The sequence below is a fragment of the Ixodes scapularis genome, unplaced genomic scaffold (assembly GCF_016920785.2).
Source record: "Ixodes scapularis isolate PalLabHiFi unplaced genomic scaffold, ASM1692078v2 PGA_scaffold8__174_contigs__length_109621045, whole genome shotgun sequence".
NCBI classification, from domain to species: Eukaryota; Metazoa; Arthropoda; class Arachnida; order Ixodida; family Ixodidae; genus Ixodes; species Ixodes scapularis.
In genome coordinates this window covers 40699978-40721814 of record NW_024609883.1, presented here as the reverse complement: position 1 = coordinate 40721814, position 21837 = coordinate 40699978, and the positions used below count along the sequence as shown (strand labels likewise).

Sequence of the window (21837 nt, the reverse complement as noted above, 5' to 3'; positions counted from 1 at the left end):
TATGCTAATCTCACGCCCTCGCCTTGTGTTACCTTTCCAGACGAGCGAGCTGGTGCCCAAGCTGACGGCCCTGGGCAAGGTGATGGACGGCTACTACCGGTCCTTCGAGTACATCCAGGACTATGTGAGCATCTACGGGCTCAAGGTCTGGCAAGAGGAGGTGTCCAGAATTGTCAGCTACAACGTCGAGCAGGAGTGCAACGCCTTCCTCAGGCACAAGGTGACTGCTAGGGTTTCACGATTTCGAAGAAAATCTGGTAGGCCCCAAAAATTAGCCCCCAAGCTGGCTTTTATCGAAAACAGAGAAAACCAAAATGCCCCGAATTCGAGCTGTCTTTTAACCCCTTAAGTGCCAAATTCTTTTTTTTTTTTTTTCAAAAAGTAACTTAAAAGTGCCATATTTTTTTTTATTTTGAATTGTTATTCCTCTAGTATTACACATAAAATTTAAAAGTTTATTCCGCAAAAATCAGCCGAGGCGAAAAAAATATTTGCCAACTAAAACGAGTGCCGCAAAACTACTTGCACCAGCCGAACTCATCCGTGGAATTGAGGGCTACCAAAAAAACCACTGGACGAGCTGTGCTCATCCACGCCATTTTTAGCCAGAAAGTGGCCAATGAGGTCGGCTCGTCCAAGGCACTTAAGGGGTTATTGAAAAAATCACGACTTGACGGGAAGAGAATTTGTATCTATAGCTTTATTTTTTGTGTTGTCCCGGAACATGACCTCGACCGAACTGTCCGCGAGACTGCTCCTTTGTTTGGAGCCTCACCCCTTATCTTGTTTCCTTTTCTTATCAGTACCAGGACGTTTTCCTAGTGTTCGGGCACGCGCATGTTGCCTGGAGGCTGAGGAATTTTACGCCAGTGTCCCATTTTCATAATCCCTGATAAACAAACCTTTCTTTGTCCAACACCGAAAATTGACACCGAAAAACACCAAACCTGCGGGAAAAAACGGAAACCTAGTAATAATGCTGGGGTGCCGTCTTCATCGCCCAGTAACTAAGCTCTATAACAGCAATCCTCGCAACTAGTTGGGACTAAGAAAGCAGTGCATGAATTGAAGGCCAGAGAAAGAGGATTGAAAAGAGACAGTATTGTGTCTGGCCAGTTCTTCTATGCTGCCCTCGTATTAGTGTACCATTTGTTTCTTCTTTTACGCACACTTGCAAGATTGGCTACTCAACTTTGCCTTTTTTGGTGCCAGAGTTTATGCTTTAGCAAAATATTCTAGGCTTGCTAAAGCATGCCTGCAGTTTGTAGAATCTTGTACGGGCCGAGTGTTTTTCCACCGATGGTCGAACCAGACTTGGGAGCATGGTTACCTATGAGCATTTATATACAGTACATTCTCCATTTTTAGGGTCAATCGTTTTTTGTAGTGCGATATGATTTATTATATTGCTTTTTTCTCTTTATCAAAAGTCTTGGATTTTAGGGGGGGGGAGGGGGGGTTCAACTTGAAGCGTTAGCAACTGGCAAAGCTAGAAGGCTGTGCAGATTTTTCTCCAACTAGAGGTCAAGGATGAACTATTCCCACTGATTTCACTCCCCTAATAATGACCCGTAATTGGTTCGCTTGTTCATGAATCTTTGCTATTGGGTCACATGACATGCTAGAGGTGCAGGACTAGAACCAAACACCTTATTATAGTTTGGGCATCATTTAAAAAAAAGGGGAGTGGGGGTCTCATTGTTTCACTAGTTTCCTCGTCCATAGTACTTGTCTCATTACTTCCTGCACTCGAAAACTGAAAAGTCATAAAACCTCCACCGTGTGCCTATCTGGCAGCTATGAGCAAAATCAAGCCATTCTTGTTCGTGTCTTCAAAAGTAAAAAACACTGCAGAAATAAAAAAAAAATTGACATGCGATAGCTTAATTATGCTGACAAAGACGACAGCACAGTATGTGTATCACAGTATGTCGTAACGTCATGTGACTCGCGTCACCATGTCAGATGTCCTCATAATATTGTGTGTCACATGACATGGCGTCACATGACATTGCAGTGTCGTGTGACGACACGGCTGCATGACATGAGCTTATCTGATGTCATGGTGTCACGTGAGGTCACATGAAGTCGCAGTCCTTTGTGACAGTTCTTCGGGAGAGGGATTTTTGTGATGGTTCTTCATGATGGTTTTCTCATACAATTCGGTTGATAGACCACATTCTGCGTTAAAAAAGAAATGTGTTTTTTTTTTTCAGGTTCAAGACTTCCAGAGTGTGTATCAGTCCCGGACAATTCCGATTCCGAGGTTTCCTCAGCTGGACCAGGCATCGGTCAACTTCATCGGCCGGCTGGCCAGGGAAGTCTTGCGCATCACAGACCCAAAGTGAGTCTCATTGCCCGAAAGCCAAGAGTGTGACGTGTGCACTGCTCATCCTTGTTTCACTTCTAGAGACTCTTTCATGCATAGAGTGCAATACTGGCAAGGTTAGTAACCAGAACACACGAAAATGGAATGTTAGACTGTGTTGCATTCTTGTTGGCACAGAAGGTTCTCGATATAAAAAAAATACTGGCGTATTGAAGTGTTTTTTAGAAGAAAACTGACACTACTATTGTGAGTTTCTATCATAACCTATTGGGACGCATGGAGAACAAATTAGCTTCGCTTTGCTATCCTTGAAACGAGACCACTATATTTTGGCTAGTGGTCTAAGGGCTTGGCACTGGAAATCTTTGGGGAGTGCACCTTTTGTAGAGGTACAACTAAACCCTGCTTTTTCTTTTTTCCTTGTCAGGACCACCGTGTATGTGGACCAGTCTAATTCGTGGTTCGACAACAAGTCGCACGTCGAGATAGTCAACCTCAGCCTTTTCTCCCTTTTGCAGGTAAAACTTGGTCCTTTGCCGCGACACTTTGTCTTGCCTCGACGTGGACTGCAGCAGAGGCCACTTGGGCTACAGACGCTAGCAGGACGAGAGCGGCCGGGAGGTCTTTCGATTGTCTCATGTCTAGTGCAAGCTTCCTCGCTTTGACAACGCCTTGGCGTCTTGAGAGCTTTGAGCATGCACGCCCAGCCAGAGCAGAAGGCAACGAGCATGTGCTGGAACCTGGGTATCCAAAACGGGCGCCCTCTCGTTCCCGTCCTGTCAGTCACTGTTGTTGATGCCTTTTGCTGCAGTCCAAGTTAAGGAGCGTGGTTTTGTACAGTCTTTTCCAAGAGCGCAGAAAAACTGAGTAGTTTTTCTAAAGGTGACTGTCGTATTTATTTGAATGTAAGTTGGCATTTTTTTCCGTGTCCAAAGAATGCCAACTCGTAATAGTGAGCAAACTTTCTGACTTTATTGAGCTACCCGAGCTGCATCCCTGTGTCAGCTGCTTCTCCAAACACGCTGATGCGAGGCAGTGACGGTTAATGCGTGTGCGCCGGTTGCAAAGTGGTGAAGCCTGATGTGCGCCCGCCAGTGCAGAACGACTAAGCTCGAGGTGCGTGCACCGGCGCAAAGCGGCGAAGCTTAATGCATGTGCGACGATGCAAATTGGTGAACCACGACAGGCATGCCCTGGTGCAAAGCAGTTGGGCTTCACGCGCAAGCACTTGCGCAAAGCAGTGAAGTATGATGAAAGCAGCACAGTATGAGTGTTGCAGCAGGGGGTTCTGTTGAAAGGCATTTTATGCTTTAACAAATTGTATATCAGTGGCCTCTATTTCACAATTGAAACATTTGAAATAGCAGGTATAACATAAACACCAGCACCACTTGTTTAAAATCGAAACACTAATGCACACATAAAAAAAAGTTGAGTGATAACCGATCTTACATAATTTCGTTAGAAATTTATGGAGAACCCTGTTAAAACTTCTCCTTTTATCCAAAAATAGAAGAGCATCGGGACGCCCGGCCTGACAGGTTTGGACCGTCTGCTGTCCTTCATGATTGTCAAGGAGCTCCAGGGCATCCTAAGGTCCTTGGACAAAGGAATGGCCAAGGACAAGTCGTGGCAGGAGTTGCTCACCAATCTGTCGAGCTCACTGCAGCCGTTAGACGGCCTCGTCCGTAAGTCACCGATTTCACCCGTCGGCAGTCACTTGCAACCATCTATACTCCGTACACCCCTAATATCTGGTTCACATTCTTAAGTTTGATTAAATATAATAATGAAATATTGTTATTATTATTATCATTATTATTGCGACCAGGTACGTTGTGCAGCCTTGCGCTCCCGTGGGGGATCGCTTATGAGACTTTGGTACGCCGGCACCACCTGTGAGGTAGCCCTGGAACTGAATTTGACTAGAGTATTTTGCAACTTGCAAGCTTCATAATGACGCTTGCAAGTTGCAAAATAAGTTTTAAAACCTTAGTCTCTCATCTTTTTTTTTTTTTTGATAAATTGCCATTTTTTTACGTCCGTACGAAACAAATTGTTGAAATAGTACATTGATTTTCGAAAAATGCTTGAACACCGAAAGACGTCCACCGATTCTTTTTATAAATGAGCACCAAAAAACCTACGGCCTGTAACCCGTTCCATACTTGGTGTCCAATGCTGTCAGGGCTGCTGGCGCGAGCATGGCGTTTGATCTTTCGTATCATTGGCATGCGTTCTCGCGCAGATGCAACCGTAGAAGAAGCCATGCTCTCACGTCAGTAGCTTTGACAGCATTGTGTACGAAGTATGAAACGGAGTATAATTATAAGCCGCGCCTTGCGTTTCTTAAACTGTCATCAGGTATAGCTTATCTCGCTCGAATTGTGTGCTTCTTTGGAATTCTGTAGCCTTTAACCTGGGATCAATCTATACTTTTTTTTAGAAAACGTGGGCAGGACGTTCGGTGCAGCGCTGACGAGGGTATCAAAGACATGGTCCGTCTTCCTCGAGAGTGTGCTCAAGGTGAGCCTCAAAACGAGTAAGCTGCTTCTTTTCGATGTTCATATACAATTACTCACGTTCCGGACATCCACAAGACATTGGCTGTATTTTGTTTCTCTTTAGTCAATGGTATTCAATTCAATTCAACAATTCAATGGTATAAACATTTTGTCTCCAGGTGGGGCAGATGCAAATCCTGCGGAAGGCCATCTCGCACGAGCTCTACACGACGGCCAAGTTTGAGTCAAAGGATCTTGCCAGCGCACTGCAGACCATGAACGAGTGAGGAAACGGCAATTACATTGTCGTGTTCTGTTTCTACGAGTTGCATAGTTCATTCCGAGCCTGGTGTATCGGAAGCACTCCAATAGCTTTGTATAGTTAAGGAGTTAAGGGGGGATATGGCCTGGGAGGGTCAACTTTTGAACCCTTCACCCAATTTGGTTCAAATTTTGAGGGTTATTTCAGCACTATGAGGAAGGATAATCTGCAAAGTTTTAGCATTATTGGTCAACTTTACAGTATGCTACAGTTCTCGCACTTCAGAAAAAGGACACTTCATTAGGAAGTCTATCGTAGAAAAATAAAATTAGCTGGTGGCAAACTTTTTGCTTTAATGTGAAAAACAATACCCACAGTGCAACCTAGATAAACAATAAATTGCAAAATATTCAATTATAACAAAAATAAGAACATCCCAAAATTGGTGCCGGCGGAGACGGGTCCCTGTCTCCGCCGGCTTTTTGTTTCCGCCGTTGAGAACGCCGGCCAAAGCTACTGCGAGTGCTAACTTTGGAAGCAGGCATTTCTCGGCAGAAAAACTACCGGGAACAAAGAGGGAAAGCGAATCTAAACAGCGGCGAACTAGCAATACGATCAGAAGCGAAAGAAGCTGCCGATAGCGCTTGCAGGCGGCCAATCGTGAGCCCTGTTTCGGGTCACAAACAATGGGATTGCTGGTATCATAGTTCCCACGTTTTTTCTGCTTGTATGTACGGGGTTCTCCCGGGCCACAGATAGCCTCAAACGTAGCAAGCTTCTATGGGCAGAAACTAGAAGAAACGGCGCTTCCAACGAGGGTAAGATATCTCGGCTGCATCGAACGAGCGCGGAGTAGGCCTAATGTGAAAATGCCGAAATTCGCCATCTGCTCGCTCGGCGGGTCGCTGCGCGCGGCCGCGAGCTTGCCGAAAAAAGTTTTTTTAAATAAATACTGCGCATTTATAAATAAAACTTTCTGAAACTATGCTTCAGAATATAGTGAACTCAAACACAATATTTTTTGAAAATGCATTTTTTCGGAAAAAATAATGGAATTTCAGGGCCGTATCCCCCCTTAAGATGAGCCTGGTGAATGCTGAGGCATTGCATTCTCGTGTGAAAATGTTATCTGTGCTCTGTCGCTGAGCTTGATGTTTCGTGCACCCAGAATTCAATGTCAATCACATTTTCTGGAGTGCATAGTACCTAAACTTTCTTTTCACAAGCCACCTTCCATAAACCGCAATGCTTATAGGCCATATGCAAACTCTGCGGGGAAAATAGTCGTGCGACCCCTTGTCATGATCATGTTTAAGCAAGTGCTGCGACCAACAAGGAGTGCAGTGGTTCATCTTAATTTTTCGCACTGCACACTGCCAGCCTTCATTCGTGGCAACAACTTTTCTAATTGTATGTTATATCATAATTTTCTTCTTTTTTTTTTTTTTAACTTGAAAAAATAATTTTTTGTTTTGTTTTTTAGTTTTAAAAGGTAGTCCGAAACCAGATTTTCACAACTTCCGCGAGCTCACTTAGAGATATCCGTAGTTCTCTCTGGAAAATCATTTGAGATAAGTGATGATAAAATTTCTTGCGTCCATGGAGATCCCTTTTCAGTCGCAAAAATCTTTAAAGATAGCCAACATGCTGAGTTATCTCGTTGTGAAGGGGCTACTGTACCACCATAGCAAACTCATCTCACCTTAAACTGCTCTCTTTTTGTTTTATGATGGTTTGGTCGCACTTTATAACTCTTTTAATGCGAAAGCATTAACTGTCTCATGGAGTGAGCTGACGTCATCAGTTTGAAGCGCGAAAACGGCTCCTAGTTTCTGCAAAGATCCCAATAGGAGCGATTTGCCTTCGGTTCCATTGGCTGGCATGCATCGACGGGGCTCCCATTAACCGCTGCGCCATGGCCTCCGAGGTCCCGAAGCGCGCATGCGCTAGAACGCAGCAGACGACAAATCGAGCGGACGAGCGGCTTGCATGCTTTTGCATTCACAACTCATAAAAAATGCTTAAACCTACCTCAAGCTTTTTTTTTTTTTTTTTTTTTTTTGTGCAGCTCTAGCATTTTGAAAACTTTAACATCAACAAAATTGTGTCTATTTGAAGCCTGTGAATGAGGTGTCAAGTCTATACTCCACGACAACTTTTCTTGGCAATGCAGTGGAAGGTACAGGCCCGCGTCCCCTCTCCCATTTTGAGTGTGTGCGGGCTCTCCTCCTCTCCCCGGAAATGGGAGAGGAGGAGAGCCTTTCTTACACTCAAAATGGGAGAGGGGACGTGGGCCTGTACCTTCCACTGCATTGCCAAGAAAAGTTGTCGCGGAGTATAGTGGTCCATCTTAATTTTTGGGGGTACGCCTGTTTTACGTTGACCGGATATTCGGTTTTATTTAAGTAGGCTGGCAAAGTCTGCCTGATTGCTGTTATACAGTCAGTCTTAAGTGGCACACCAAGATCAGCTATACAATTGTAACCACAAGGAAAAATCTGTGAAAGCATGTGGTTAAGCGAGGTCTGAAGCTGACCTAAGGCTAGCTCTCGGAACCAAATTGTAAATTTCCCAAGTTTATGCCGCACCTACGTATTCGACACTACAAGATATATTTTGATGGTGGAAACTATGTGAAATGAAAATTGGAAATTTAGCATCCCTGTATTTGTCACCCCTGTGTTGTGTAGTTCAGTGCTGGCGGAAGTGAAGGCTCACTACAAGGACCCCAGCAAGCCGTATCCAAAGGAGGACAACCCTCTGCTCATGGAGCTGGCTACGTATCTGGAATGGTCGGGCATCTACAGACCCCTGGCCAAGGTGGGCAGAATTAGCATCATTCTGAAAGAATGCAGAGCGCAAGTTCGTCTGCTTTTCGCGCAGGCATTGCAATGACGTAAGAACGCCAACCTCTTATTGGCTAATTGAAAAGAATAGTATGTAGAGCTCAAAGCATCTAGCATTGAGGTCTACCCACTATCCTTTTAATCAAAGCCAATCAAAGCCCGGCGTTGTTCTAACATCGAAACAAGTCCTGTGCAAGAAGCAGACGACCTGCTCTCCGCATATGGTGATACCGAGAAACCCCTCCTGGCATGGGCAGTCATGCAGTAAAGCGGTGCTGAGGCTTGCAGACGTTGTAAACAATAATGCACATATTAGAGTGTTTGGCACATGGTTGCACATCGATGGATGGCTCATATTTTCTAAAATAGTGCCCCGACTGGAAAAGCACTGATAAAAGGAAAGTGTTGCTTTGAACACAATGTGATCATTGCTGTGCTTTACGCTTTCTGTCGCACACAATTGCAAGTCATGTAAATAAAAGAAGTTAAACTGACAATTTCTTTTCTTTTTCTATGAATTGACATAAAAGTGTACCTGAATCTGTTGAACCACATCCAAAAAGAAGTTTGAAATTATAAAGCAAGATGTAATAAAAGGTGCCTCTTCCTAAAGAACTGAATGGGCTTGCATATTATATTTTTTAGCCTTTTCGGTGTTTTGGTGGTAGATATGTGAACCTGTGGAATTAACACATTTGGGTTTGTCCTCCCCTTGGATGGTGTCAGCGAGTGATTGTGTGACTTTTCCTCTCCAAAAACTAGATTTACGTGACCACCAAGCCCATTGGGAATCTTCCGCTCTTCATGATGCTGTTCACGGTTACTCACATGACCAAATTCACTTATGTGAGCACCCTTGGTGAGTACAGGCCACACTTTCCCACATTCTTACCATCACATGTCTTCTTTTTTTTAAGCAAGGCTCATAGTACACACTTGCCTTTCTGCTTTTTAAAATATAATTTTGTTTCTTGCGTGAACTTGCGCTGAAGCTACAATGCGATACAAGACATTTAGGGTTTGGCAAAACAAAGGCCAATAGAACCAACATTAACTTCCATCTAGACTGTGCATATTTGACAGACTGCAAATGTAGGGTCACGCTAAATGGTACAGCTCAATTATGACAACATAATGGATTTCAATCAAACTCTACCTGAGTGTGATTATGCAATCGTTCCTAAGGGGCCGAGGAAGCACACAATTGGGCCAGGTTGAAATTGGAACTAGCGAGCATTTTGCCTACAGAGGCTACCACCCTCCAGCACCATGATTCAGATTGCCAAAGCCTATGCTACATGTATACATTACCACACAATAAAATTTCCTGTTGAAAAAAAAAAAGGACATGGCAAACAATACTGTACTTAATTTTTTTGTACACTGTTGCACACAACAATCAGAATTGCCAGAAGAAGTGCGTGAGCTAGTGTGTAGTGTACGATTTGACAGCATACCGCTTTAATGAGTCAGTTAGTTAACGAGATTGCTGCCCTCTCTCGTTTTCAAGGTGGCCTGGTGAGCAAGAAAGGGGTGGAGTCGATAGACGGGCTTCCGTTTGTCCTGGGGTCCTTCACGTTCCTCAAGCAGTTCCACCAGGACAACACGGAGCAATTCCTCGCCTACCTGGGCCAGTATGTTCGATCCCTGCTGGACCAGGGAACGGTCAGGTCAGTAAAGAAGCTCTGACGCTACGATCGTTCATCTCATTGAACGTAGGCGTGTGGAGCCTACTCGAGCAATCGGGAAATGTGCCTTAACGCCGGTTCGCACTAAGTGGGTGCAACCGCTTGTAAAAGCCACTTACTACGAGAAGACTGTTTTGGCAGCATCTATCCGGTATGCCTGGAGCACTTCAGTTCTATGCATCTTTCTTCATTTTTATGCATCATTATTTCATAGTCGGCTTGAAATAATCATGGCAATGTTATCAGCGACCATCTCCCATAGATATAATAAGTAGCTTTCATCTCGCCAATGCTGCAAAACCTTATACGCATATAGGATGTGTTGCATGCTTGTCTGATAGGTGGCGACAGTTTACAGGTGTGTTTGCGGTCATGAGCGGCTACAAGCCAGTGGCATCACTAGGGAGGTGCAGGGGGGGGGGGAGAGGGGGAGGGAGGGAGGGGGCGAGGGGGAGGGGGTGGCGGGGCGTTTGAGGCGGGCCATTGATACTGGCAGTTGCGACGCAGTTGACCATGCTCAAACACATATCTGTGGACCAGCCTTTAATCTGTGTGCCTCTATCTTGGGGTGGTGACATCGGGCCGCTTTGTATCTATACTCTGTTTCACGATAATTTGGCTGATTGTGGGGGCTACAGTCCCCGCAACCCGATAAGAGCATCGGAGTGAGGCATGTGACACCACATCACTGGAGCGTGTACTATGTCTCTGCGCCAAGCAACCGGCTGTCGTCTGCTGTCCAAGAATCGTCTGCTGCAAAACCAACCAACTACAAATGAACATCCACCACCGCAACATTGCCGTCTGCTAGAGTTGCTAACTCTTTGGGAACATTTCATGAAATAACAGTGCGCTCAATTTACCCACAAATCTGTGCTGGGTACTAATGCCAGGGCCATGTTTTGAGCAGAAGTGGTGGATTACACGGCTGCGATCACCAATGGCCACGACGCTACAAAGAGAAAAATATCAAGAGCAGATACGGATGTGACTTCTCTTCTTTGGTTTAAATATAATTGAAACTCATAAATTCGGCAATACTTATTCCCCATTTTTTTATATTCTCGACAGAGAAGGGGGAAGCACGCGAGTTCAGTTGCCATTAAAAGAAAAAGAAACCTAGAGCTAGTTTTTTTTGTCGCGGACGGCGCTGTTGCTGTGGCAGTAACGAGGTTTTGGTGACCTCAGCCATGGACTGTTATTACGTGACTTTCTCCGACACTCTTATTGGGTTGCGGAGGCCTCCACAGTTTGCCAAGTCATCGTGAAACAAATTATAGAACCTTCTTTCCTTTCTTTGGACGTGACGTGAAGGTATTTCCGGGTTTGAACTCTGCTACGCCGTTACCCTTGCTGCCGCGATATTTGGTGTCCCGATATTTTTTTTTTTACTTTCCTCGCAATCTCGTGGCGTCGGGTCTTGCTAAGAGGGACGTCACCCTAAGAAGAAGAACATTGAGACACCCTAGGTTGAGGTATTATCGAAAGAGCATTGTCCAACATACATGTACTATATATTGTTTCAGCTTACGTCAAGATGCAGACGACGCTAATGGGACCAATTGAACAACATGAAAAGAAGTCACTAAGACTTTTCTCTTTGATTGCTAAAGCAATGATAGTGCACATAAAGAAACATGACGAACACCATGGTGACGTGGTTTTGGTGCTGTCTGATTGGTCCCGTCAGCTTCTAGCGTCGACTACATCTGGGCTTAAGATGAAACGATGTATAACCAACCTGAACTGGGCAAAGTTCCGTTTATGGAAGCTAGGATTGAATGCTTGAGTATATGTGCGACTTGCTCGTGCAACAAGGTGCTGTTAAAATGCCACTGGGGGAAATCCCGCACCGGTAGCGGGCATTGGGTTAAAAGGCTAGGCTTCTTCGGAGGCTTTTGAAAGTTTGTGGAAGCATTGTTGAGAGTCGTACGACGTGACACGGTGCCATGACGTGCAACATCGCAACGTACCAAATCATTTGCAGCACTACCAGGTTTGCAGAGGCATCCGCAGAAACAACCAACATTATGGCGTACCTCGAGATCCTCGTTCAACACAGTGAGCTTCCTCGCAAGGTAACCCAACTTTTGAAAGTCAAACTTAGACTTGCACCTGAGCTACCTACTATGTACAGTGCAATCCACTTATAATGATAACGCATATATCAATGTACTGCTTATAATGATCAGTTTCTAGAGTTATAGACTAAATATGCTTATTCTCTAGTCCAGATACAGTGATAATCGGTTATGAGGATTGAATTTTCGAGTTTCCTCATTATTGTTATAAGTGGATTGCACTCTAGTACCATGATTTATTTTTTAACTTGCAGACGGCACTGCAATGAGCACTACTTCTTTTGTGCTGTGATAAACAGCAGAGTGAGTGATGTAAAGGGATTCAGCATCCGACAATGTATCATACTCTGAACAGTAAGGATACAGGGAGATGGATACAAACATGATCCTATTAGGACAGGAATTGGGGATAGTACTATATTGTGGTCGTGCCTTTAATAAATTCAGAAAAATCCTGAATTATTCAGAAAGACTCGTAACAATCAGGCTCGAGGATTCTTTCACATCTGAACCATCTGTGAACGTTGCACTGACAAAAATTCATTGGTGGAAGGCTGTAGAGCATAAGTGTTAGTGTTTATGAGGAATCTAGAATTTGTTTGAATTCATTAGAAACACAATGAAATGCAGGATTCCTGATTTTCAAATTTCACTCGTATGAGGTTTGTACGTGGAAGCCTTACAGAGCTCAATTGTTGTAGTCTTTATGAAAAAAAATTCTGAATATTTTTTTTCTATATTTTGTTTCTAGATGGTCACCAACCACATTCCAGACTATCTCTTCGACCGGTTCAGGACCGTCCTGTAAAATATATAATTTTGTATAAAATTTTTGTTTTTCAAATCATTCCTGCAAAGAAAACTTGTGGCGTACTAGTTCTGCTCTGAGCAGTTACACCGGCGACTGGTTTGTACGAAGCACACAGCTCCGGATGATTGCTTTTGTCGTACGTAGTAGTATTCACAGCTGTACAATAAAAGTGCTGCGTGTTTTCTTTTTGCTGCATTTTATGTCAGTTTTTCTTTATTTCAACTGTTTCATTCTACTTAGACTGTTCGTATGTAGCAGGTAAGTCACATTATGATATCTTTGCTGCTTTGTCTGGTACCAAAGGCCCTGGATATCTTCAGCCTTTTTGTGGTGCTGCAGCTCTTCTGGGAATATTAATATGACTGCTTTGTTTCATCACATGTCAAAACTGCTGATGCTATGTGCGGAGAGGGCCAACCAAACAGTGCCCAAAGTGCAACATTGCAGTGTTCACGGCCTTTCTGTTCACGTTTTATTGCCAGCTATACGTTCAAGGGCAGAGTGCACCATGACTTTGCTTTTTTTAAATTTATTTCGTAGCCTTTGAAAGTGCTCCAAAGTATGGTCAAACGAAGTATAATATACTTTTACAATATTTTTTTACTTGCGACCTTTCCTGCCTCAATATGCACGCATACCGTAAAATCCCGAGCAAGAGCTTGCACAAAATTTTGATCATATAAAGCTGGGGTGCTCCTTAGGTCAACAATATGTAAAGGTGTATTGTGTATTTTCTGAATTTTACAAAACTGAGGGGTTGATTGTGGAATGGGTGGATGCTCAGAATCATACAATATACGATGCAGAAATACTAATTACTGCAAGGTGGCATTGCAGCTGTGTAAAACAAAGGCACTAAAGAAAGAAGACGGAGCCCAAGTCAAATCTTGAGCGTACTATAAGAGAAAATCACACGAAAAGATTGCAAAAACCCAGAAAGTTTATCCTTGAACTTCGATGCTGGCATGCTCTCAAGTTCTTCAATCACCAATGTTTGCTCAAGCAGCTGGCCCTAAGGGTGTCTAGGACAGGGACCTAAAAGACACCCTTAAAGTTGGCAGACTCCTTCCAGAAGGAGCCGTCAGGAAACCTGAACTTTTCGATGGACGAAGGGAGCATCTCGCAACTGTACCCAGGAGCCTGAAATGACAAAACAGTTGTTGTAATGGGATCCCTGAGGACGGTTTGTGTGATTGAAGCTTTGAGAACAATTGGTGAAATCGAAAACTTGAGTACAAAACTAGTGAAATATTGAAACAGTGATTGGTGCATTTGAAACCCTGAAAACAATTGAGGTCCTTGTACCCTGAGAACAGTAGGTTGGTTGAAACCCTAAAAACAAGGTATGTAATTGAAAGCCTGAGAAGGATTTGTGTAGCTAAAACCCTTGGAATGATTTTTATCATTTAAACCCAGAGAACAATTGGTAAATTTAAACCCTGAAAACTATTTCTGTGATTGAAACCCTGAGAATGATTGACAAAATTGAAACTAGAACAATTGATATAATTAAAACTTAAAACGATTGGTTCTTTTTTGATTGGGGAACCCCAGTGTTTAACTCGGTTACTTCTTTTACATGATTATGTATAACGTCAGATCCACGTTTATTTAAGGCGTGGCAGAAGTTTTTAATTCGGAGTACGTAGCTCTGGCTAAAAAGAGTTTATTGGTTTCTAAATTATGTTAATGCACGGTTAACTTAATTGTGGGCTGGTAAACTGAATAAAAACGGAAATTTTGGCTTTAAGCAGTCTTTTGACATAAGTACCCAAACATAATCCACAGACATGACGTTCTCGGGCTTACATGGGGTGGCATATATCGGCCATTCTTCACGATCACCGGTGTCTTGAAGTGCTCGTGCAGCTGGTTGACATATTCAATTTCCCTGAAGGACATGAAAAAGACATGACTTTGAAAATACAGAGATAAAGATTGGGCAATTATTAAGGCTAGATTAGTATAGCTGGATGGGGACATAGCTCATCAGGGCCATAACTTGTTTTATTTACTTGGTTCTGGTTGTCGAAGACACTGATACGCCATGCTTTAAACATAGGAATTTAATGTTGCTGAATAGTCGCTTCCACATTCATGTAGACAGTGTGTTTCACCAAAACTGATAATCATTAAAAAATATATGTACTTTAGATAAAAAAAAAGGATTCCTTCACGATACTGTTATTCTGATAAGTAGCGATTTAGTTACCTAATTTACTGAATCACTCTTGAAATATTTGCCTTAGCCGACACATTCGAATTTGAGACTCGGTGCCCATCGTGGAATATGCCACAGCTGTTAGAATGTAGACAACTAAAGTTTGCTCCGTGCTGTTTGGCGAATTTAGTTAGAAGACTGAGACACCGAAACCAACATGCAAAAAGGCGACGGATGTCCTAATTAGAAGTGACGTCGGCCTTCGTGGTGGGCGTGAATAGCAGTCATCACGAGCCGTGTGGTCGCAGAAAAGGCGCGCCCTACTCTATCTCCTCGGGCACACAGTTTTCGTTTTTGTGGTTTCGTTATGGCGGACTTTTCTAACTTCACCACTAAATAGTGCGAAGAAGATTTTAGTTTTTGACGGGCAACAAACACACTTCTAATTGGAATATGGCAGATAAGGCTAGATAAGGTGATCATTTAAAAAGTCATTTGTATATTTTCTGTAATTAGATTCCTGAATATCACTTTTCATTCGCATCAAGCGCGGTCAGCAGCATTATCCCGGATAAATCATTTGTTTATTACAAATGCCCCCCCCCCCCCCCCCCTGTTTTTAATGGACTTTTATCTATAAGGGTTCTGCGCATGCACGGCCCTCCCCACGCAGCGGCAAAGGCTCGGACTACGGTTGGTGTCCCGGAGGGGAGTTGTGCTACATATCTTGCCAGTTGCGGAGGAAGCGCACATTAATTTGAGTGGTAATGCAACTTCCTCTCGGGCACTTCGAACTTCCGCCACTTGGTGTCTAGCGTTCGATTTACCGACACCTGCATGGGCAAGTGTAGGGCGGTGTATACTTCCGGTCGTATCTGGATACACATACCGGAAGTAGACTGTCCTACAGTTTTCTGCACCTCTGTAGGAGGTGTAGGTAAATCGAACGCAGCGTCTATTGCACCGAACTTGGTGCAATAAATACGTCTTATATCTCTGTCTCTCTCTTTGTGTCGGTAAAGGTCTATTATTTTGTGTTTTGTGAGACACTTTGTGTGTAGCACAGCTGGTTCAGAAATGCCAGCTCACCTATTGTCCATCGTGCCAGACACAGAAATGTAGTCCCAGAAGGAAAGGTGCTGCACAAGCTCGCACAGGCCGACGCCTCCGGCGTGCGGGCACACGGGAACTGTCGAGGAAAGACGAGACGTTGTTTGATAACGGGCCATTCCCACTGCCCAATGAGGCCAATAAGCCGGGCGTGTGGAGTGATAAAGTATGTTTCAACGTTAACAGCAGTTTCGTTTGTAGAGCTATTTAACTTGAGCTTAGAAGAAAGACTCCTTGGTCATATTAAGTTTCTGTCATGTTAAAATTTGTATGCTTCTCCACCTTTTTTTTTTTTTGTCTAATTCTTGGAATTTTGTCGTGGACCCATAATCGTTCGCCTGCCTTATGGTGCTAGCTTCATTAGCTGCATGGCCATATTGTTAACGAGTTGTAATCATTTCTCACCTCAGTGGCAGATCGACCTAATGCTATCTAATCGCCCGCCTTCTTTTTCTTTTTTTTTTTTAATCCGGTAGCATTTGTTCGGCACCCTCCCCTGAAAAATTCTTATCTGTAACACGAGACGAATGCACATGTGCGGGAGGGTGATAAGTGGAGAAGAAAGAACAAAATTCCGAAGGTCGAAGAAAAATTGATCTCAGGTCCCTCAAAGATTTTGAGCCCCACGTTCAACCACTGTGCCAATGGGGAGACTTGTGAAGCGATGGTTATTATGAGATGCGCGGGTTGCGGGACGAGGCTTTCATTGGACTCTGTCTTCACGATGCCTCGCCAGAGGAAGGGGCAGACTGAAGAAGAGGTGGCTGACGCAAGCAGCGCCGTGCTGAGTATGACCATCTCAGTTATTGAATGGACAGATGCGGGTATTTGAGGCTTAGTTGCCCACAGTAGGGTCTGTTGCAATTCAATCGGCGGACTATACCCTCCATAGAAGACTAGCAATGCTATCCCAGTTGAAAATTCTCATTAAGTTCCAATTGGAATTTTCTTATTGGTACCAATTGGGTTTTTGGACAACCAATTGGTCACTGCCAATGGAAACCATTTGGAACCTATTCAGGTTCCAACTGAAAAAATAATTCCAATTGGTGGGACCCATTGGCCTGTGCTTCCAGTTGGAACCCACTAAAACCAGTTGGAATTCCAATTGGATTTAATGGGAATTTTTAGCTGGGATCGCATTCTGCTGCAGAAACTCGAGCCTATGGCAAGGGCTCCGTGGATTCTTTCATGTGCGTCAACAAAAACTCTTTGTCGTCGTTCCAAGCGGTTGCGTGCTTAGTTTCCTTCTGCTCTCCCGGGGTGGCGGTCCCGTCGCGCGTGTCTAGTTTCCTCCGGCTTCTCGAGGCGGCGATAGTTTGTACCTTTCAGGGGGTGGAAGTGCTGCGCCAATGCACTTTTGCTGCGCCATCCTGCTCCGCGCACATGTTGCGCCAAAACTAGCCAAACAAGTTTTTTTAAGGCTATATTTATTAAAGTATTTTTTTTTTATTGGCCACAGTGGTTTACCGTGTTGTGTTTGTTTAGGTAATTCTGAAAAAAAAAAAAAAAGAACTTTTAGCAAACTGTTGCCGCGTACCGCGCTCTATACCGGGGCCTTTGATGCATACAGTGACCGCGGGGCGCGCGCTTAAAAGCATGCTTTTAAGCATGCTTAAAAGTGTGCTATAAAAAATAAACATTTATTATAGCATGCATAAAAACATGCTATAAAAATAAACATTTGGCATAATATATATTTATTTTTGCATGTTTGGGGTGTTTTTGCCGAGACTGCTTCCGCGTTCCTCATTCGTGTCGTAAACGTAACATATAAAAGCGATAATTGGTTGCCTCGATTATCTGTAGAGTTTCTTGTAAATGACGTACGTGCCGAATACAGCAAGCCGGCGGGAGGACGGGGAGAACAGTGGGAATGCTCTGCTGAGCGAAGCAAATTCTAAACCGTTGTGCTGAACGCATCCAAGCAATGCGGAGAGCGAGTCGTCTGCTTCTTGCATAGGAGATGCGGTGACTTGAAAACGACGCCTAGCTTCGATTGGTTTTGATCGAAATGATAGTGGGTAGACCTCAATGCTAAGTTCCTTGAGATATATCCACTATTTTTTTTTAATCAGCCAACAAGAGCTCAGCGTTTGGACGTCACGCAATTAACCCCTGTGCGAGAAACAGACAAACTTACACTCCGCGTTGACCTAAGGAAAACCTTCTTTTTAATGGTCTTACTTGCTAGTTTTGGTAGTCAATTTTTTTATTAAACTCCTAATCAAGCTTTCTTGTTTCTATTTAGTCAGTGATGCCTGTCTTAGTAAGGGTTAATTAAGTGTGTATGTATGAGCAGGAATGGTATAGGTGGAGTCATGAAGTTTTCAATATTTTTCATTTGTACTTTTATAATGTAGGGTAGATTTGTACTCTGTTGAGTATTGGAATACTTTTGATTTGTACTCTGCTCAGAGTTTTGGAACGCTTTCTTTTTTTTTTTTGCCAAACATGGACTTGAAACATTTGTATTTCTTAATGGTGAACTGTAGTCGGAACTGGACTTTATTTCATAGCTTGAAACGGTCTTGTTTTTAGCTTATGGAACGTGCAATTTACGTTGTTAAACAGTGAAAATGTCTTGTTTTCATGAGGCTTAAGTTGTTTTTCTTTAGTTGCCTATGCCTACTATTGTAAATCCATGAGAGGAACCAACCCGCTACCACCAGGACGGTTCTCAATGGCAGCCATTCAAATATAGTTTTTGCTATGGGCTGGAATATAATTAAGGAAAGGTCATATTTGGAAATGGTTCTGGATCGTCATTTATTTATATATATATTATTTATATTTCTTTTTGTATTTCGAAAAAACACATCTGTGCTTATAGCACCAAGCAGCTCCAAGATTTGCTTATAGTGCTACGAAACTCGATTTTTTGTTGCTCCTGAGCTGCTCCAAAGCTGAACTTTTACTGCTCCAAAGCTGCTCCCAGACCTGCTCCAAAAGGCTGAAGTTTGTTTCCACCCCTGACCTTTGTTCAAAATTCTGTGTCGTTTACTAAACAGCTTCGCTGGTTATCCACCTTCACAGAGTAGAATGGCTCATTATTTTTTGTTACCGATCATGCGTGCGATACGCGTGGGGCCGTCACCTTTGCACTTTTCGGCCATGAGGATAACGGCGAGGTTCTCGTTGACGCCTCCGAGGCGACAGCTGTCGATCTGGCAGAACTGCAGAGCCCCCGCCTGGAGGAACTGCTTGAACATGACCCGGTTCTGGCACTGCTCCCCCGTAGCCACTCCGATGCCCAACGGAGCGAGCGCCTGTCAGAAATTATCAACGTATACATGGTGTCCCACTTCTTCACATTGCAGTGCTTCGACCACGTCCTAGACACAGTACGTGGACCAGTGGCCAGGAATTTGGTGTGGATTGGCGCGACGTAATATACGATGTTCCAGAATCCTCAAGCCGCGGTGCTTGTATACATCGTACTAAAGCGTGATAAACGATAGATATGCTCAACGTCTCTTTCGGCGGTACGTCGTTGGCTAGCACCAGGTGCTCTTTCGGCCATGAGAGCTGTCGTTTGTGATTGGCACAAGTAAGCGTAGCGCCAATCCAGTGCGTCTCTCCCTCGCCTGTACTCGGCGATCCATCTCTGATCGCGTTTTAAAATGTAAGCGATGCGACGTATACATCTTTGAGTATGTTGATGGTTTGTGATTTGCTCTTGAGGAGTGACTCGGCGAACCTGCCTGTTCTGTACGTTAGTACTTGCTAATAATTCCTGCCAGAGCAAAAGCAGAAAAGCTGCAGTTTCCCAAAACTAACCCGTTATATTCAACTTGCATCGTGAAACTAGGAGATCGTTTTGAATTAGTCAAACACGAGCAATATAGGTGGCAAATAAATACGGAAGAAAACCTTCGAAATGGTGGCGTGACCCAGAATGTCGTCCGGCGACGTCGGTTCCTCGATCCAGTGGATTCGGTAGTCGGATAGCTCCTTCATCCAGTAAATCGCCTCCTTGACGTCCCAGCACTGATTGGCGTCAACCATCTGCAACACCGTAGTCGTGCCTCGGTTCATTCAGTAAATAGCTCTAGGAAATCACGCGAGCGGCGAAACTATTAGCTGAATCCGGTTCGAAAATGTTGGTATAGCTCTCGTTTTTATTACAGCGAAGCTGTTATGTGCTAACCCGTTTAAACGGCACTCCTTCGTTCCTATTGGTCGTGGCAAGTATAAATAAAAAGAGCGGGAAACCCGCGTGAGTCAGCCTTCCTTGGCATTATTCGATAGTGATGTTATCATCTACGGTCATCGACTTATCTCAGCTAAGACTGATCTCAGCTGAGGGCAGAACGCGCCCATCTAACCTTGTTTTCTTTCGCTTTCGCGATGCTGGTAAAAAGACTTGGGCTCGAGCGAAAAAAAAAAAAAAAAAAGAAGCATTAAACAACGAAGTCGTGTACTTGTCTTCATTGCAATCATATGCAAATCGTATAGTTGTCGTAAAGATAACAGCTTTTTTGCTGGTCCCCCATCTTTACGTGAAGTGGATGGGCTCTACAATTTTTTATATACAAAGACAGGTCGTCCGGATCCTTTGTAAGTTTCATGCAAATGCATTCAAACCAGGTTTGTCAGTACACAATTCCAAACTTATCCCCGCGATTTTCTCGTCTCTCCACCTCCTTGGCCACTTTCGTCTTCCTGCGGCTTCCGATTTTAGAGGGAACTTCACGAGAAGTTTGCACAAAGGAGTTCCCCGCTATCACGTGACCAATGGAAAAGAATTGAACGTGTGGCGAAGAGGATTCACAGCCCAGAAATATTTTGCAGCAACACCGGATGCCTAGCTGTCCGAACAGCTAAGACACGCTTCCTGCTGTGCTCGCAAAAAAAAAAAAAAAAAAAGAAGCGCGTTGCTATGTTTGTTTGCTGGGCTGTGGAACGCCTTCCAAGCATGCGCTGTTGATCTGCTGTGCGGTATATCGGACGCTGCGCATGCGGCCACAGCTCAGTGACTCAGCATTTCGAGACCGCCGCTGGAAAGGTCTATATGCTGCACACATTTCCGTAGAACTATGTGTGGGTGGCACAAGAAATGAAAGGGGGTTAGTCCTAGACAAGCGAGAAAGTCGCGTGAACTGCCCGTGCCGCAGAGTACGCGAGCTCGCGTACTGAAAGAAGATTGTGAAATCACTGCTGTCGGCGTTTCCTTCTTGCGCAGGGGTTGTGGTGACGTCAGAACGACGCCGAGCTCTGATTGGCTTTGATTGAAAAGATAGGGGGTAGACCTCAATCCTAGATGCCTCGAGGTCAACCCGCTATTTTTTTCCAATCAGCCAATAAGAGCTCGACGTTCTGACATCATTGCAACCCCGTGCAAGAAGCAGATGAAGTTGCGCTCCGCATTCGAACAGACAGGAGCGCGTCGCGTTGAAACGAGCAGGCGAGCAAGGCAGCAGATAAGAAACGACGCAAGGCAGCAGGCGGCGCGGCCTTCAGGGAGCGCGACGACGCTCCGATGTTATCTGCGAGACACCGCTTCCGCGACATCGACTTTCCAACTTTGCACGCCCCGCCCCGCCCCCCCCCCCCCCCCCCCCCCCCCCCCCCCCCCCAAGCGCGTAGAAAGACCTAGTTCTACGTTAAAGGTTAACGTTTCGGGGCGCACGTGCGTTTCCGACATCAGAAAAAAAGCCGGTCCGTATCGTGGTTGATGTCCTCACTCAAAACCAAGTCGCACGCGCCGAAACGTTCTTTTTTATCAGTGCACAGCAGAAGGCGCGTGTCCTGTTTCGACAGACTAGTGCCACTAAAGAAGCTGCGCTTCAGAGTAACGCTTAAAATCATGGTTGCCAGTTATCCGAAGCTTTATCTGAAATCACAGGAAACGTTTTTCTGCCCTCCACAAATCTTTAAACAGTTCGCGACAGAGCAAAGTAATATTACGTGAGCTTCCTAACACCGAATCTACTACTGAAGAGGTCGCACTTTTGAATCATGACGATTGGCAGTTGCGTCTGCTCTGCAAAAGCACCAAAATGGCGGCGCCAACAACAATGTCGGGGAACAGAGTGCCGAATC

At 44.4% G+C, this 21837-nt stretch overlaps 2 protein-coding genes across 2 annotated transcripts in view; one reads left to right on the top strand and one right to left on the bottom strand.

Moving 5' to 3' along the window:
* Positions 1 to 12721, top strand: part of LOC120848271 (WASH complex subunit 5) — a 56290-nt gene extending 43569 nt beyond the window's left edge. The window contains exons 17-27 of the mRNA XM_040220233.3: positions 41 to 220; positions 2217 to 2344; positions 2757 to 2847; positions 3843 to 4017; positions 4776 to 4855; positions 5013 to 5116; positions 7786 to 7915; positions 8704 to 8800; positions 9452 to 9611; positions 11617 to 11707; positions 12462 to 12721. Coding sequence (XP_040076167.1) covers positions 41 to 220; positions 2217 to 2344; positions 2757 to 2847; positions 3843 to 4017; positions 4776 to 4855; positions 5013 to 5116; positions 7786 to 7915; positions 8704 to 8800; positions 9452 to 9611; positions 11617 to 11707; positions 12462 to 12518 — 1293 coding nt within the window. The 3' untranslated portion in view covers positions 12519 to 12721. The remainder of the gene's footprint in view (positions 1 to 40; positions 221 to 2216; positions 2345 to 2756; positions 2848 to 3842; positions 4018 to 4775; positions 4856 to 5012; positions 5117 to 7785; positions 7916 to 8703; positions 8801 to 9451; positions 9612 to 11616; positions 11708 to 12461) is intronic.
* Positions 12722 to 13443: 722 nt separating this feature from the next.
* Positions 13444 to 21837, bottom strand: part of LOC120848272 (mitochondrial enolase superfamily member 1) — a 44187-nt gene continuing 35793 nt past the window's right edge. Inside the window, exons 11-15 of the mRNA XM_042286591.1 lie at positions 19666 to 19800; positions 18890 to 19061; positions 15772 to 15871; positions 14331 to 14412; positions 13444 to 13661 (exon numbers count right to left, since the gene is read on the bottom strand). Of these exons, the coding sequence (XP_042142525.1) occupies positions 13557 to 13661; positions 14331 to 14412; positions 15772 to 15871; positions 18890 to 19061; positions 19666 to 19800 (594 nt within the window). The 3' untranslated portion in view covers positions 13444 to 13556. The remainder of the gene's footprint in view (positions 13662 to 14330; positions 14413 to 15771; positions 15872 to 18889; positions 19062 to 19665; positions 19801 to 21837) is intronic.